This window comes from Mus caroli, unplaced genomic scaffold, assembly GCF_978045245.1.
Source record: "Mus caroli unplaced genomic scaffold, Mus_caroli_1 scaffold_8, whole genome shotgun sequence".
Lineage (NCBI taxonomy): Eukaryota > Metazoa > Chordata > Mammalia > Rodentia > Muridae > Mus > Mus caroli.
The window spans coordinates 118,018,014-118,035,348 of record NW_028227263.1 but is presented as its reverse complement, the minus strand read 5'-3'; the positions used below and the strand labels follow the sequence as shown (position 1 = coordinate 118,035,348).

Genomic DNA, 17,335 nt, shown 5'->3' with positions numbered 1-17,335 from the left:
TCCAGAGGTCCTGAGTTCAATTCCCAGCACCCACATGGTGGCTCACAACCATCTGTAATAGGATCCGACGCCCTCTTCTGTGTCTAAAGACAGCTACAGTGTACTCATATACATAAAATAAATAAATCTTTTTTTGAAAAAAGAAAAAGGAAAGCTAGGCACTGTGGCACATGCCTATAAATCCCAGTGTCAATAAGGCAGAGACAGGGCATCCCTATTGCCAGCTGTCTTAGTCAGGGTTTCTATTCCTGCACAAACATCATGACCAAGAAGCAAGTTGGGGAGGAAAGGGTTTATTCGGCTTACACTTCCATTCTGCTGTTCATCACCAAGGAAGTCAGGACTGGAACTCAAGCAGGTCAGGAAGCAGGAGCTGATGCAGAGGCCATGGAGGGATGTTCCTTACTGGCTTGCTTCCCCTGGCTTGCTCAGCCTGCTCTCTTATAGAACCCAAGACTACCAGCCCAGAGATGGTCCCACCCCCAAGGGGCCTTTCCCCCTTGATCACTAATTTAGAAAATGCCTTACAGTTGGATCTCATGGAGGCATTTCCTCAACTGAAGCTCCTTTCTCTGTGATAACTCCAGCTGTGTCAAGTTGACACAAAACTAGCCAGTATACCAGCCAACCCATCTAGCTGAGTCTGGAAGGTGAGAGACTCACACAAAAAAGAAATTAGGTGGAAAGCACAGTTTCCACTCATGCACATGCTCACACACAAGCACACACATGAACACATCCAACGTTTTTTTAATTGGCTGGGGAAAAAAAAAAATCCCTGCTTTTGAAGGAGTAGGAGCTCACAGGGCCTTGCCCCTCCCTGAAGATCTACAGGAAACTAATGGTTGCTGGGAGAGGACAAGACACAGTCTTCAGTGGTGTAGCCTCTGCTAAGTTGTTCATGCTTCTGTAAGAGATTCTAATTAGACTCCCTTGTTGACCCAAAAAAGGGAGTGGGGCAGGAAAGTAGGAGGACTAGCTAGGAAGAGGATGGGAGGATAGGAATGAGTGAGGGGCCAGAATTGGACAAGAGATGGTAAAGAAATGAAAGGATGTGACCAAAATGTACTCTGTGTGTGTGTGTGTGTGTGTGTGTGTGTGTGTACACGAAAATGTCATAATGAAACCTGTTGGCCGGGCATGGTGGCGCACGCCTTTAATCCCAGCACTCAGGAGGCAGAGGCAGGCAGATTTCTGAGTTCTAGGCCAGCCTGGTCTACAGAGTGAGTTCCAGGACAGCCAGGGTTACACAGAGAAACCCTGTCTCGAAAAAACAAAAAAAAAAAACAAAACAACAACAACAACAAAAACCTGTTATTATGTACAACATGTGCTAATAAAAACTTGATTAAAAAAAGAAATTAGAATGATTTCAAGTACAAAACAGGGCTTAAAAAAAATAAATCCGAAGAACAGGAGGAAGGATTGCAGGCCCTGAAGGGGATAGGGACTCTACAGGAAGTCCAACAGAGTCAACTAACCTGGACCCTTGGGCTCTCAGAGACTGAAGCATCAGCCAAAGAGCATACACGAGCTGGACCTAGGCTTCCCCGCTCATATGTAGCAGCTGTGCAGACTGACATTCATGTGGATCTTAGACAACTGGAGCAGGGGCTGTCCCACAAGCTGCTGCCTGTATGTGAGATATGTCCTTCTAGGTGGGCTACTTTGTCTGGGCTCAATGAAGGAGAAAGATCCTAGCCTTAAAGAGACTTAAAGTGCCAGGGTGGGAGGATCCCAGGGGGCCCTACCGGCTCAGAGGAGAAGAGGGAGGGAAGGAGGGAGGGAGGGAGGGAGAGATTGTGGGAAGGGGTGACCTGGAGGGAGGCAGTGAGCAGGATGTAAAGTAAATAAGTAAAAAGATGAAATTAAATTTTTAAAAAGTCCTGGGTTTGGAAAGCTGACATTTCAGGGTATAGACCAATACAATGAAAAGAGGGACCAGGAGTTGGAAAGAGAGCCAGATCCTGTCAGTCTGACTCATACGGGAAGGGCTGGGCAAGAACATCTCATTCTCCAGTGCAGTTGGCCCCTGAGTAAGGGTGTTGGCCCTCAGCCCTGTCTGTCACCTAGTTCCTGCCCAGAGGATGCTGCTGCAGAGACCTGAGAGAGGACAGCACGGCAGAGAGCAGAGGGCTGAGGATGCTACTCAGTCCTTGCCTAGCACACAGGTGCCTGCACTGACTGAAAAGCATTGGTGACACGTGCCTGGAAGCCCAGGACTTAGGAGGCAGAAGCAGATCAGGAGTCCCAAGGGATCCTTGGCTACATTAGCTGTTGCAGACCAGCCTGGAATACTTGAGCCCTCGTCTTTAAAAGAGGGTGGGAGGGCGGGTGGGTGCTGGAGACATGATTCAGGAGCTAAGAGTACTTGTTCTTATAGACCTCGGGTTCAAGGCCCTGGCTTCCACACCGTAGCTTACAACCACCCATATCTATAGCTCCATGGGATATGATGACCTCTTCTGACCTTCCTGGGCACCAGGCACACCTGTGGTTCACAGAGATACACATGCAAGCAAAATGCTCACACACATAAAATAAAATCAAAATCAAAAAATAAAACTACAGACCTAGAGACATACAGAGAGGGAAAGAGTCATGTTGGGGAAGGGGGATGAAGGAGAGAAAGAGAGAGAATTAAGACTGAGGTAGAGGGTAATAGAAATAAGCAGGTACAGAGAACAGTGGAACACAGAGATTAGAGGGAGACTAAGGAACAAAGACAGGGACGGGATGCTGAGACACTTCCAGAAATGAATCAACCCCAGCCTCTTCCAGGGTCCCCTACCTTGCCCCCCAGGTCTGGGCTCCCTGCCAAGCAGGAAAACTAGATCTAACAGGCAAGGCGGGGGCAGGAAGGTGGCCCACATTCCCGAACAGCCTGTCCTTAAGAACTGACAGCCACACCCAGGGGCTGTTGCAGGAGTGGGCCCTCCAGCCTGTGCCCTAGTCTCAGATAGTTGTCCCTCCTGAGGGCTGTGGAGACCAGGTGGTGTAGTAACAGACCTGGGACCTTGGCAGGGCATGAAAACCAGGGGGATAGAGTTGACCTGAGTCTGGGGCAAGGTGTAAGCAGAGATGTATGTGAGACAGCATCCAGAAGCCATAGGCCGGCAGGCACCAGGAAGCTGAGGAGGAGCAGCAGGGACACTAGGGAAGCCAGGTCCATGAACAGACAGGCTTCCGGGAGCAATGGAAAGAGCCAGGCACGGTGGGTGGGGTACACTTTGTTTTCTCCCCAAGACAGGGTTTCTCTGAGTAGCCCTTGCTGTTCTAGAACTCACTCTGTAGACCAGGCTGACCTTGAACTCAGAGACCCACCCTCCTGCCTTTGCCTCCTGAGTGTTGGGATTGAAGGTGTGGGTCAGTACTACCTGATAAGACCCAGTCTTTTTAAAGGTGTGTGTGTGTGGGGGGGGGGGGGGGGGTTGGAGAGTGGCTTCAGGATTCAGACCACTGACTGTTCTTCCAGAGGACCAGGGTTCAACTCCCAATACCCACATTGCAGCTTGGCATCATTTGTTACTTCAGTTCCACGGGATCTGATGCCTTCCTCTGGCCTCTCTGGGCACCAGGAACACGTGTGGTGCTGAGATTTACAAGTCAAGTAAGCAAAGCACTTATACAATAAAATAAAGGTTATTTATAAAAAGAAAAAAGAAAAGTAACAGAAGTGATAAAGTCCCAGGTGTGAATTCCTAGGAACCAAAGGCACAGAGCCCAGGAGTGCCAGGCCAGTGATGTTACAATGTCAGTGGTGTCTTTAAGAGTCAGTCAGGAGCGTACTCAGGAAGCAGGAGGTAGACCTGTCTGGCATTTGAAGGTACTGTCCAGAACAGTCCTCCAGAAACAGTGGGGAACTGAGAACAGGTCTTACAGGTACAGGGGACTTGGGGGGATGTGCGCACGCACACACACACATACACACACACACAGTCTCAGGGAAAATAGATATGAGAGCTAGAAGCTGAGTGGGGATGTAGGGTTAGGCATTCAAGGAACAGAGAAGTCTCAAACTCTTGCACCTCCCACATTAGTCTCCGCCCTGCTTCTCTGCCCCTTAAATCCCCTGTCAATTCAACTGCTACCGCACATTGAGGATCTTAGACAGGATGGTCACCTGCTTGGCACTGCTGCTGCTGCTGATTCTAATGCTGTTGCTTTGGTGGGGCAGGTTGGTCCACCGAGCTCAGATGCAGAAAGACTTACCCCCTGGGCCTGCACCTCTCCCGTTGCTGGGGAACTTGCTACAGCTACAGTCTGGAAACTTGGACCGTGTGCTCATGGAGGTAGCTCCTACTGTGGGTTGGGAGAGGTGGATTTGTGAAGGTGCTGTTGTGCCCCAGCCAGAAGAGGGGTAGAAATCCCAGTTCACTGAAGAGACAGGATTGGGAGCCTCCTGTGTCTGAGGGAGGAAGGCTGGAGTCTGATCCCCTGTGTCTGAGGACAGTGAGGCCTGGGCCCCTGTGTCTAAGAGCTGGTGCCTAGACTCAAGGGTCTGAAAAGTGGGGCGGATTAGAACTAGACCTGTAGAATGAGGGCATGAGACGGAAACTTTGGGGTCTAAGGAAGATGAGAGCTCTGAGGTCTCCATGGTGCTTCCCATAGCTCTCCAGCCACTGGGGCCCAGTGTTCACCGTATGGCTGGGCCCGCTCCCTGCAGTGGTGCTGTGCGGCTATGAGGCGCTCCGGGATGCATTAGTACTGCAAGCAGATGCGTTCTCTGGCCGCGGGGCCATGGCTGTCTTCGACCGCTTCACCCGCGGAAACGGTGAGGCCCAGGGTGGGTGGAAGTGAGTACTAGACCTCTCAACTTGGTCTAAGGACCAGTGAAGCCGAGCAAAATGGGAGATGCCTAATAAAGAATGGTGCTAATGAGGATGAACTATTAGGCCTGGGGTCCAGTAGAGGTTCACAATGTAACCAATAGCAGCCGAAGTTCCTAAGCCCTAAGAGCTGGTCAGGGATCCTACCCGCAAAGATGAGGTCAGGCTGCGTGGTTTCAGCTGAGGTGCTTGGCATATGGTCTGGGAAGCACCATGCAGTAAGAAGTCATCCTTAGAGCGGTAAGGAAGCGAGCGACTAGGCCCAGCGTGGCCAACTCTTGAGTTTTGGTTCCCACTGTAGGCATTGCGTTTTCTAACGGGCCGCGTTGGCACACGCTTCGAAACTTTGCACTTGGAGTGTTGAGGGAGTTTGGCGTGGGTAGGAGTACCATTGAGGATCGCATCCTGGAGGAGGCAGCATGTGTGCTGGATGAATTTCAAGCTACCATGGGTGTGGTCCGGCAGGGAAAGCATAACCACCTGGTTTGGGGTCGGGGGGGGGGGGGGTGTGGGGAGTGGGAAGTGGGGGTGTGGGGGGTGGGTGACTGATGGACTGTGCAAATCCAAGGGAGCTATGTGGAGGAGGGACACAGCTTCTGTGTGAGGGTGCTAGAGGCTTGAGGATGAGGGTCCCCTCTGCAGATCTTACTAAATGTCACTTTTAGGGGACCACAGCTTGATTACTCAGAGCTGCTCTCACCCCCCAGGAGCTCCATTTGACCCCCAGCAGATACTGGATAACGCTGTATCCAATGTCATTTGTACTGTGGTCTTCGGAAAGCGCTATAACTATGGGGACCCAGAGTTCCTGAGGCTACTGAACCTCTTCAGTGACAATTTCTGTATCATGAGTTCCCGATGGGGTGAGGTGAGAGGATGGACTCCAATTTCTCATTTTACATGCAGCCCTGTGCCAAATTCCAGGGGCATAGCCCTATCTACAGTGGCTACAGATTTAATGACAAAGTTCTATAACACAGGAAGTCCTGATTTGATTTTTCCACTAAGAAACCATGGCCTTGTCCAGGGCCCTATTAAGACTATTTCAGCAGGGTATGATGGCACATGCCTTTGATCCCAGTACTGGGAAGGCAGAGGCAGGAGGATCTCTAATTTGAGGCCAACCTGGTCTACATATAAAGTTCCAGGTTAGCCAAGGACAGTGAGAAAGGAAGAAAGAAAGAAAGAAAGAAAGAAAGAAAGAAAGAAAGAAAGAAAGAAAGAAAGAGAGAGAAAGAGAGAGAGAGAGAGAGAGAGGGAGGGAGGGAGGGAGAGAGAGAGAGAGAGAGAGAGAGAGAGAGGGAGGGAGGGAGGGAGGGAGGGAGGGAGGGAGGGAGGGAGGGAGAGAGAGAGAGAGAGAGAGAAAGAGGGGAGGGGAGAGGAGGGGAAGGGAGGGGAGGGGAGGGGAGGGGAGGGGAGGGGAGGGGAGGGGAGGGGAGGGGAGGAGCAGAGGAAAGGAGAGAACTCTGTCTCTCCAGATATACAATATGTTCCCATCCTTCATGGACTGGATCCCTGGGCCCCACCACCGAATATTTAAAAACTTCCAAGAGCTCCGACTCTTCATCTCTGAGCAAATTCAGTGGCACCGGCAGTCACGACAGACTGGGGAACCCCGTGACTTCATAGATTGTTTCCTCGACCAAATGGATAAGGTACCAGTCCCTGCTACCCTTAACCATACCCACCTTGCCAAGCAGCAGGCATTAGAGCACCTCTGTCCATTCCCAGGAGCAGCAGGACCTGGAAAGCCATTTCCAGGACGAGACACTGGTGATGACTACTCACGATCTTTTCTTTGGTGGCACTGAAACCACAAGCACTACTCTACGTTATGGGCTCCTCATTATGCTCAAGTACCCCGAGGTGGCAGGTTTGAGAACTGGGTCCACCCCTCCCCTCCCCCTAAGTGAAGAGAGGGTGGCTGGGGTGGGGTCTCAGTAAAGCACAACTCAAAGCCTCCAATGACCTCAGCCAAGGTGCAAGAGGAGCTGGACGCCACTGTAGGTCGGACCCGGGCCCCTAGAATAGAGGACCGTGCCCGCCTGCCTTACACCAATGCGGTGCTGCATGAGATCCAGCGTTTCATCAGTGTGCTACCACTGGGGCTGCCCCGGGCCCTCACCCGAGACGTGAACCTCAAGAGCCATTTCCTGCACAAGGTGCACAGGGAGCCGGGGAGAAGGGGACAATTCAGAGACTAGGTTCAGTGAGGGCTAACACAACCAGTACCCCGGGGCCTCCCTCCTAGGCTCTTCCAACCACCTTAGGGGCTGGGGTGTAGCTATGTGAGATCACTTGCCCAGCACGGCAGGGCCCTGTGTTAGGTGCCAGCAACAACACTGTGTTACCCACAGGGCACATTTGTGATTCCCCTGCTTGTGTCTGCACACCGGGATCCCACCCAATTCAAGGACCCTGACCATTTCAATCCCACCAATTTCCTGGATGACAACGGCGAGTTCCAGAACAGTGATGCCTTCATGCCCTTTGCCTTAGGTCTGGGGTAGGAGGGAGGGACCTGAGTGGCTAGCCTTGGGGGACTGGCAGGGGCTTGCTCATCCCACACCTGCATCCACACCCACAGGAAAGCGGATGTGCCTGGGTGCTGGCCTAGCCCGCTCCGAGATCTTCCTCTTCCTGACGGCTATCCTGCAGAAGTTCTCCCTGCTCCCCGTGGGAAGTCCTGCCAACATCAACCTTACCCCACAGTGTACTGGTCTGGGCAATGTGCCCCCAGCCTTCCAGCTCCGCTTGGTGGCCCGCTGAGCTTGGGCTTCACTAGTGACCTCAGTGGCCCTAATATCCTTACCTGCCCTAACTATACGTGTAAATCTCTTTACAGAGAGGAATACAAGTGTGTGCGGTTCTGAGGTAAACTTTTATTTCTTGGCTGGCAGAACCTCCATACCCATGCTCGTCATGGCACCCTACTCTGCCCAGACAGTGGCACCCAGTCCATACAGTGCCACAGCCAAAGGGGCTGGGGAGTCACTTCACATTCCAGGCCGGAGGAGTGGGGACGAGGGTGAGATGACACCCCCACCCCAACACACCTTTCCAGCAAGAGGCCATGACTCACCTCAACCCCAAATCCTGCCTCTTCTCAGCTCTACACTCAACAGACCAAACACGGCCACCAGACATGACCGCCAGCCACACTGGCCACTGCCAAGGTCAAAACCCAGCACCGCTCGCTCACAGGGCAGCAGAGGTTTCTTCTTGTTGCTCCTCAGTGACACTTAGTGCCCTCCACACCACACAGTACAGAGGCAAGCCAGAAGCAGCAGCAGTGGCAGGAAAGGAGCGGGCACTGAGGCAGGAGCTGCTGCTGGTCCACGCAGCTCTGGGGCTGGCCATTAGGTAGGTGTAGTTGGCTGTGATACTGGTACTTGGACACCTTTCTGTCCCGATGCTGAGGATGAGAGGAAGACAAGAAATTGTGAATCACTAGGAAGGGACAAAGAAACCAAAAGAAACCTGGGAAGATAGGGAGAGCATTAACAGAAAAAAAAAAAAAATGGGTCTCAGGTTGGAGATACCAGGAAAGTAGGCAAGAACCGGGCAAAGGGACTGGCGAGAAAGACCTGTAGGAGTGGGCTGGCGGCAGTGCTGGTCTAGTGTGGCAAAGGCCCTGGGAACCACTCTCAGCACCCAAGGGGTAAAAAAGGCTAAGGACCTGGCAGCACACAGGGACTAGGAAGGACAAAGGAAGAAAGCACGTACCTAGCTGATACTTGTCTCTGGCTGCTGCCCGTTCCTTGGCATCAAAATACCAGACAGTGATGGCGTACCTGAAAAATTGGGCAGTCAGAATGACTTTTCTGCCGTTCTAGAGCCACCTCCACCCTTGCAGGTCCCACTTAGGCCTTCTCAGCATCTCATCACTCCCCTGTCAACTCTGGGGACTGGGGACAAGCTAAGAAATGTTTGGCACAGGGGAAGCAGCTGGACAATCCCTAAAGTACAGGTCATACCTGGTGGCATAGGCTGGCTTCACCTCATGTGGGTTCCGTCGGTCAGACCAGAAAATGAGCAACCGGTCAAAGAGTGGCTCGATGTTGGCTACCACTGGCCGACCCTCGGGGAAGATCTGCAGCAGGCCGCCATGCACCTGGGGGCAGGCCAGATGAGTCTACTGGTGAAGCCTGTACCCTGTCTTACACCGCACCCATGTGCCCACCAGGGGGCGCAGCGCCAGCACACATCACTCCCTCCCAACACTCAGGCCCTTAAAATGAATGACAGCCCAGAGTCTACATTGCCATGGAGATGGGCAGGAAGCTACTAAAGACAGGAAAAGGGGGAGAATGTACAAGTCTGGGTGGGGCTAAGCAGAGGCACCATTCCCGGAAAAGAGGGAGGGCCCACAGTCAGCTGAAGAGGAGCCTGCAGATGTCACTGCCCTGTGAGCTGAGGAGTGGAGGGCAGGATCCCAGCTGGAACATAAGCATACCATCCCAACCCCAAACCCTACCTTAACATCCCAGTTCTGATTCAGGTAATAGATACAGGTGATGCAGCGCCCATCGCCGTGGGGATTGTCAACATGCCTCACGTACCCGAGCCCATTGCCTGGATAACACGCCACCATGGCCTGGTAGAAATGGAGGAAGGTGGTTTACTGAGACCAGGCAGAGACACCGTGAGGAAGCAGGCTAACCATTCCTGCCCTAGGTCTTTCCTTTATCATCTTAGGTTATGGAGTTCCAACCCAAGAGACCTTTGTCCTCTTTCAGCCGGATTCCATCCTCAAGTTCACAGAAATCTAAGCTCTTTCGCCTCAACAAGCCACACTCCCACGACCATCCCCACCCTAGAACCGGAGGGACTCAACATGTAAATGATGGTTTGTGCTTGTTAGAGAGATCCTGACCTTAGCCATGTGTAGTGGTGTGTGGTGCACACCTGTGATCCAGCACTAAGCACGGCAGCTTTAAGGCTGGCTTCAAGTACTCAGGGAGAGCACAGAATCTCCTAAGTTTTGAGATATGGAGGCTCCTTGAGTCTGGAGCCTCTTCCAGTTAGTTCTGTTAGAGTTCGAAGAAGGTACAGCCTAGATTTTTTTTTCAAGGTTCTCTCAGGTGATTCTACTGTGAAGTCATGCTGACTTGACTACACTTGACTATTCTCCAGCTACAGGATCTGTCCCATGAATATAGGACAGGAACCTGACCTAGAACTCCAGCTCCAAGCATGCTGCACACTGCTGCCATCCCCAGTGCTCCAATAGGCCTCACCTACCCCTCTGTAAAATGGGGCTGATAAGCACCTCCCTCCCATTAACTCCTCTGACAACATCTCAGAGGCAGGCCTCCACCAGGTCTCATCTCTGTGGGCACAGGTCTGCCTTAGGGCTCCAGATTTCCCTGTCTCTCAACCAGACAGCCAGGGCCTGAGGACATTTGTTACCAGGAAGCTAACAGACAAGGCCCAGCCACCTCTGCAGACCCAATAAGCAGGGTCAAGTCTCTGTAGCCGAATGAGCTGTGGCACTGGGGAAGGAAATTAAGTTCCCCACTTGAGGTAACGCCACTTGACAGGATGCTAAGAACTGAACTAACTTGTGTGCATCTGCAAAGATACAGCGCCTGCTGCCACAGGACAGAGAACTGAAGCACAAGCTGAAACGTTACAAAGTCAGAGTCACCCCAGTGCAACTCCACTGGGAGAGTTCACAGTAAGCAAAGTGACGTAGTTAGCATGAGAACCCTTTGGCTTTTGCCCAGTCAGCAACCATTTCTCTTGATCCTGCCACTCAGGTACTACTCTGCAAGCTGGGGTTCCCTGACAATGCTCAGCTACACTTTTGGGTCCAACCTAGCCCAACAAGACAACCATAGAAACACACTCATAATCAGATCCATCAATGTGTGCTGCTGAAACAGGAGGCTTCCCCAGCACTCAGCCCTACACCCTCCTCTCAAGACTCCTCCACGCACTAATCCTAGGGTTCACCGCGCTGTGCACACTCAAGTCCTCTCTGCATCCCATCTGTACACCTGACCCAGCACACACCCTACTTTGGGAAAGAGCCTTAGTAAGGCTACACAGCAGGAATGAGCTCCATTACCAGGGTACAGTAAGTGACAAGGCCCCCAGGGAGAAAACCTGGCCTCTGAGCTCAGGAGGGCAAGTCTTCTCTGCATGACTTCTGCAGATGGGATGGCCCTCTAGGCAACCACTCACTGGGAGGAAAGCATGTGGCTATGGCCTGGTGGCTTGGAATCAATGAGTCACTGATTAGAGATGGGCAAGGCCTCTTGAGCTGGAAATCCAATCAGGGCTCAAGCAGGTTCTTCGAAGAAGATGGGGACAGCAGACAGTGCTGTACTTACTACCTTTAATCAATCACCACACAGCACTACACACCTGGAAAAGTACAATTTCCCACCATAGGGCCAAGACCACCGTCCTGCAAGTTGACTCTCCCTCTGCTCCAAGCCTCAACACACCTACCTTCTCCCCACCTCAAAGCCTGCAATCCTGTCTGTGTTATTTTAACAGGTCCCTAGACCTTAGCACAACTAGCATCATGTTAGGGGAACTGTCCTGACCTCAAAACCTAGCATATAAGAGCCCCAATACCTGTCAGAACAGAACAAAGATGTAGCCCATGGTTCCAAGAAAATCCTAAATGCACCAACCTTGCTCTTCTGTCTTGGCTTCTGTAGTTCTGCTTCTTTCTAAACTGAAATGTGCCAACCAGAACATGCTGTTTGTGCATAAAAGACACACAGCTGTAAGGCTCAGGGCTGCATGATCTAGGCAAGTTCTGCACGCAGCTGACAGGCAGCAATGAAACCTTTTGGGCTTTAAGAGTGTCCATGTGGTGTTCTCTGGTGGACTTGTCTCACCACACTACTGCTCAGGACTCAGCATCTAGGTCAAGAAGCTCTGGGCCAAGCCAGAGTACGCTGGGTTCTACCTGCAGTATCAAAGTGCTGCTCTCAACAGCAACACCCCCCCACCCCACCCCCGGGAAAAGTTCCAACCACAGGGACAGCAGTAGAGTGACAAAGGAATTTACTCTCCAGGATGCTGGAATCACCGCTATTGGAATAATGTACCACGGACCCTACCATGCCATACGCACCATTATCAGAAGCCAGTGACTCAGTCAGACAGCAGACCTGCTCCAAGCTACAATTAAAGGGGCAAACTACACTAGCTGGACCCTCCCTGGGGAATCCCTCTGCTCAACCTGATGCCAGTCAAGTCCACAGAGAAGAGACAGGGAAAGAAGGGAAGGGAAAGGCAGAGGAAGAGCTCTGCTCAGCAATGACCTAGGTTAGGTTACTACTGGTCAAGGCCACACTTCTGGCCGGTGTCCTCACTGCCACTGCCTCAGATCACTTCAATACGCCACAGTCGCACTCTCGAGCACAGAAAGGGAGGCTACATGTGGCCCTTCCTTTGTAAGTGGGAGAGCATGGAGTTGCCATGTAGAATGCTTGGGCTAGCTCCCTCTGTCCTTCCACCAATCTGAGCTGTTATTTCCTCCCGAGGGATAAGAGCCACTTAAAAGAACCTGACTCAGCCCTCTGCAGTCCTAGCGCAGGTCCTGTCACTAACACAGGTGGGGGGAGGCCCCACCTATTCCTTCAAATTGCTTTCCCAAATGGCTTGAGTAGCCAGGCACTTGAACCAGCTTTCTCATCCTCTGAGGCTACAAAGCTATGTCCCAGTCCCTGGGTGCTCAGATCTCCTGGTGTCCCCACTGACTTCCCTCCTGCAAAGCTGCTGAGCTGGGGAAGCAACACCGATCTTGCCTGCACAGAAGCCAAACCCAGGGAGGAGCCAGCTCTGGCTCTTCAGCTATCAAGTAACAGGAGGGAGATGGAAGTAGGACAGGTTCCAGCTGGGGTAGGGAGGAAAGCCTGGGGGATGGGAGGCAGGGGCCATGGTCCCCAAGCCAGTTCCAGTTGGAAAAGAAAGCTGTTCTGAGGCAGAACCCAAGATAGGACAGTGGAGATAAGGAAGGGCACCATTAGGGCAGAGCACAGTCCGTAAGACCACCAGCCTGCAGCAGGCACTCTCTCAATGGACTGTATTCAGATCACACCAAGCCTCAGACTCACACACCCTTCCATTGAAGAAAACAAGTATGTCAACAGACTAGAAAGGCCGTGGAGGTCACTGTCTGTCCAGTCGGCTCCTGACAACTGGCCACTAACTCCAACCAAATGTACACCTTTCCCAAGAAGGTCTATGGCTTTCAGCAGATTTATCCGAAAAGCCTTGACTTCAAAACCATTAAGAACTACTGTTCTGCAACAAGGAGGCATAGAGGAGAAAAATATAAAGGCAGAGAGGGTCAAGGAAAGAGATCAGAGACATGCAGGTAGGAAGTGACAAACGGTCAGAGAACGGAGAACAGGGACTGGGGCGGGGAAGAGTGGGAAAGATGCTGACAAGTGCTCTACCTGGGCCAGCACACTGTCACCCAGTGTCACCATTGGGAAGCTGCTCCTAGTCTCCTGGCTCCAAGAGTTGGCTCACAGGGCAGAAAGGAGGCCAGGCTCCGTGCTCAACTAGACAGGCAGCACCCCATCCTCGGCCTAGGCTAACTCGACACTGCCAGCCTTCCCTCCGCCCTCTGGTTCTGCCATCTGCTTGCCAGCTTAACTACCCGTGGTCGAAGGAGAGTCTGGACAGTCAGGGGCTCTGGGTCTTCCAAGGTCAAGAACCCCAGGCTGAACTATTTCAGGTACAAAACTCAAAGTCTAGAGGGAGGTAACTGTAGCCCCTCTGACGGAGGTGCCTACACCCTGCTATATAACCCACAGAGGCTTGTCTCCAGACCCCCATGCCACAGCATCAGGCACGCACCAGAAAAGTGCCTTACCTTGGTGCGCCCATTGATGACGTAGTTGCCCAGCCGCCCTGCACAGTGGCGGATTACTGCGTCCACGTGAGCCATGAGGGCACCAATGCTTCGGCAGCCTGGCTCGTGACCTTCTACCCAGGCAATCTGGTCCCCACGAATGCTGCGCGGTGGGATCGCCCGCTGGCTCACTAGTTGCCCATCACGGAGACGCCCGCCCCACTTCAGGGCTTCCACCTCAGCCAGCACACGGCCACCCAGTACTGCCCCCAAGAAGTTGTCCTTGACACAGATACCATAGTACCGCATGCAAGGCACAATATAGTCCAGGGCCAGGCGCTCAGGTGCAGATGGCTGGACTTCCTCCCTCAACCTAGCACTTGCCTCGCCACTGCTATTGGTAGTGTTGCTGTTGCTGCTGCTGTTGCTGGCACCGCTGTCACAGCCCATACCACTTTCCCCCTTGGCCTCCTGGTTCTCTTGTCTGGCCCACGGTCTCTTGCTGGGTGAAGGGGCATCCCCACCATCCTTGGCCCACTTCCGTTTGGGGGCCTCAGGCCGGGCACCCTGGGCCGCCAGTCGCTGGCACTCCTTGGTGACCAACGCAGCAGCACCTTCACTCTGCAGTGGCCAAAGCTCACCACCATCCTGCCCACCAAAGCCCTCCCGCAGGGGACTGGCAGTGGTCGTAGTAGCAGTGGCTGTGCTTCTGGGGGTCCCATTGCCAGCCGAGGCCTCCCCAGATGCTCCTGGACGGTGATAGGCCGGGAGCAGAGGGCAGGGCAGGTAACTCTCCACCCCCATTCTGGCTCGGCTAGACTCCAAGGACTCTGACACAGACCCTGGCAACTTAGGGAGAGCTTGATTCAGGGCCTGCGGCTGGCACGGGCTGTCCATGGCAGCAGTGTCTTCATCCCCCGGGCATGGAGGGCACGGCCCGGGCCCATGGTGCCACCCTCCTCCGCCTCCTCCTCCTCCACTTGATGCAGCCCGGGGCCGCTGGGCCTCGTGTGGGGCAGGGTGAGGCAGGGCAGGCAGCAGGGGCTCCTCTAGTGCTCTGGGGGTGCTCGCTGGTCCCCAAGTCCACAGTTGTCTCTAGGAGCTTGAGAAGGGACTGATGGGGGTGGCTGGAAAAGAGAAAAGGAAGAACTTAAAAGGAGTCAAGAGACGAGCAGGTGAGAGGGGTGGGGATGGTACCAGCAGGAAGTAGATGACAGACTGGGCCACAACAAACACACACGCACACAGGGAGACAACATGGGGCATATAACTTGGGAATTTGAGAGGGAATGTCTGGCATAAAGAGTAATAGAGAGAAAGTGCAGAGAACGTTGCATGACGGCCCAGAGAGGAAGGCGATAGGGAGACAGAGATATCTGAGGACGAAAAGCAACGATGCAAGTGGAAAATACAAGGTACCTGCCTGAGGTTTCTATAGAGACTCAGAGAGATGAGGGAGGATGACACAGAAAACGGGAATGTGGAATCTAGGGTAAAGTCAGGGTTGTGGGGAACCAGCGGGCAATGCCACCGCGCAACATTCGCGGGAACCTAATCGCCTGGGTGGAAGGTTACGAGCCAGGGCAGGCGGGGAAAACCGGGAGTCCAGGGACAAAGAGAACAGGGAGAAAAACAAGACGGCAGGGGAGCGGGAGGGCCGGTGGGGTCGACCTGTGCCCTACGGGAGGAAGCCTACTGGGGCCCGACACACACCCAGCCGGAAGGGAGGTCCTGCCAGACGGACGGACTGACGGAAGGGAGCCCGAGAGCAGAGTCCGACCCGACTGCCTTCCTCCCAACCCCCTCCGCCGGGACCCAGGGGCCGCGGGACGCCGCGGGCGACTGAGGCGGGGCCGCCTCGGCCCGGCCCCTCCCCTTGGTGGTTATTGCGCGCTCCCGTGGCCCCCAATGGTCCGCCCCGCCGCGCCGGGCGCGCGCTTCCTTCCCCACCCCCAACGCCCTAGCGTGGGGTCGCTGCCGCCCGCGCGCGCTCCCGCCTCCCGCCTCCGGCCCCGTCGCCCGCGCCCGGCCACCGACTCCTTCTCCTCCCCGGGTCTTTCCCTTCGCGCGACCTCCTCACCGAGTTTTTTCCTCCGGCCTCGGCGCCGCCGTTTGTGCCAGCCGCCCTGCGCTTCGCAGCGCGCCATACCCCGCCCCCCACCGCCCGCGACGCCCCGCCCCCGCCTCGCCCGCTGGGCACGTGACAGCGGCCCGGCCGAGGAGACTGCGCGTGCGCGAACCGCACGTTGACAGGAGGCTTAGAACGCACTGCCCAACAAGTGAGTTGGTCTGGGACGCGAGGCTCATTTGCATTATGTGCTCCTCCCCTTCCACGCGAAAGCAGACACGCAGGTTCAGTAAAAGGCGTTCTGTGACTTCTCAAGACGGCCCCTTGGAGAGGGGTACAAAAGAGCACCCTCGGAGCCAAAAGTGTCAGTGAACAGCTATCAGCGGGGTACTTGGCATTTGCTATGCAAATGTCTCATTTACATGGGCCGCTCCTGCACACAACCCAAGAGGATATTGAGAAATGACTGCGCAGTTAGTTGGAAAGTATATGTAAATTCCTACGTCAGTAATTTACATAAGCACTTAAAAAAAAAATAACGGTGAGTACGGGATGTCCTTAGAGAAGCGAAACCCGGTAGAACAAATGGGCAAATGTGTACTATTTGCATGACCCGCTCCTCGCTGCTCCCTCAGGGCAACTGTGGGAGTCAGATTAAAGCAACCTGGGACAGACTCACAAAGACATTTGCAAAACCCAGCTCCTCTGTAGCCCAGGAGGATTTTTTGTTTCTGTAGTGCTGGAGACTGAATCCAGAGCTTTGCACGCGCCATGCAAGCGCTCTACCACTAAGCTACTCTTAAAATTTATACCACTATTCCAAGGAGGGCTGTGAGAATAGGGTTATTTGAATGCCCCACCCTTTCCACCAACTCCAGGGCCTACCAAGTGGGCAATCAGTGGGCTTGGATACTTGCTGACATTTTGTGAGAGCAGCTGAAGCTGTCCTGAGGGGGGGCTGCACCTGTCTCCAGAAGGCCATAGAAAGACATCAGGGTACATTAACTATGACCAGGAGTCCAGGTCGCACAAGAACCACAGTGGCACATGGAGAAGAATGTTCGTGTTCGCAGGCACACAGACACACACACACAAACAAATCTCCATCAGTGCACACACCAACCTCGGGAGCACATGTTTTTAGGAACACAGTGAGCCACCGTCCTAGTTTGCAGACATGAAGTGGTGTACACTAAGTCAAACCAGGCACAGACTCAAGACCCCCTTAAATTCCCAAGTCCTTGGTCTTGATATTGCACACAACAGCAGCCTCACCAACACAGTCACCAGGCCAGAGACTACTCACATGCCAGTGTCACATGTTCCTACTGACACTGCCCCATACATGTTACACACAGGGATGTCACTGCTGCACACACCACCTTTGATGGATCGTGTACTGCCACTACCATGAAGCATATACACAAACTGGGCATGGGTACATTGTAATCCCAGCTCACCGGAGGCTGAGGCAGGGAGACCTCAAATTCCAGGTTAGTCTGGGCTATAACAAGGCCCTGTGTCTAAAACGGGGGCTGTGTGTAGGAAAAACCAAGGACATGTGTACAATGACAAACTCTGTCCTCAATGAGTATGTGAGCCAGGATGTAC

General features: G+C 53.5%; 2 protein-coding genes across 6 annotated transcripts; one reads left to right on the top strand and one right to left on the bottom strand.

Annotated features, from left to right (window-relative positions):
- The first annotated feature begins 3,195 nt into the window (after nt 1–3,195).
- Nucleotides 3,196–7,598, top strand: LOC110299395 (cytochrome P450 2F3-like). The gene is made up of 10 exons (XM_021169065.1): nt 3,196–3,214; nt 4,111–4,292; nt 4,612–4,774; nt 5,131–5,280; nt 5,537–5,697; nt 6,308–6,484; nt 6,561–6,702; nt 6,804–6,991; nt 7,187–7,328; nt 7,417–7,598. The coding sequence occupies exons 1-10, from the start codon at nt 3,196–3,198 to the stop codon at nt 7,596–7,598; spliced, it is 1,506 nt and encodes a 501-aa protein (XP_021024724.1).
- A 93-nt stretch (nt 7,599–7,691) lies between these two features.
- Nucleotides 7,692–15,816, bottom strand: Egln2 (egl-9 family hypoxia inducible factor 2). Of its 5 annotated transcripts, XM_085842003.1 has the most exons (8): nt 15,737–15,816; nt 13,678–14,783; nt 10,496–10,649; nt 10,431–10,441; nt 9,307–9,426; nt 8,807–8,943; nt 8,556–8,623; nt 7,692–8,244 (listed from the first exon to the last, which is right to left on the bottom strand). In XM_085842003.1, the coding sequence occupies exons 2-8, from the start codon at nt 14,551–14,553 to the stop codon at nt 8,189–8,191; spliced, it is 1,422 nt and encodes a 473-aa protein (XP_085698129.1). In that variant the 5' UTR covers nt 14,554–14,783; nt 15,737–15,816; the 3' UTR covers nt 7,692–8,188. The 5 variants fall into 5 exon arrangements, with proteins under 5 accessions (XP_085698129.1, XP_021024823.1, XP_029335360.1 ...); XM_021169164.3 differs by lacking the exons at nt 10,431–10,441; nt 10,496–10,649; XM_029479500.1 differs by lacking the exons at nt 10,431–10,441; nt 10,496–10,649 and having other exon boundaries at nt 14,041–14,783.
- Between the last annotated feature and the right edge of the window lie 1,519 nt (nt 15,817–17,335).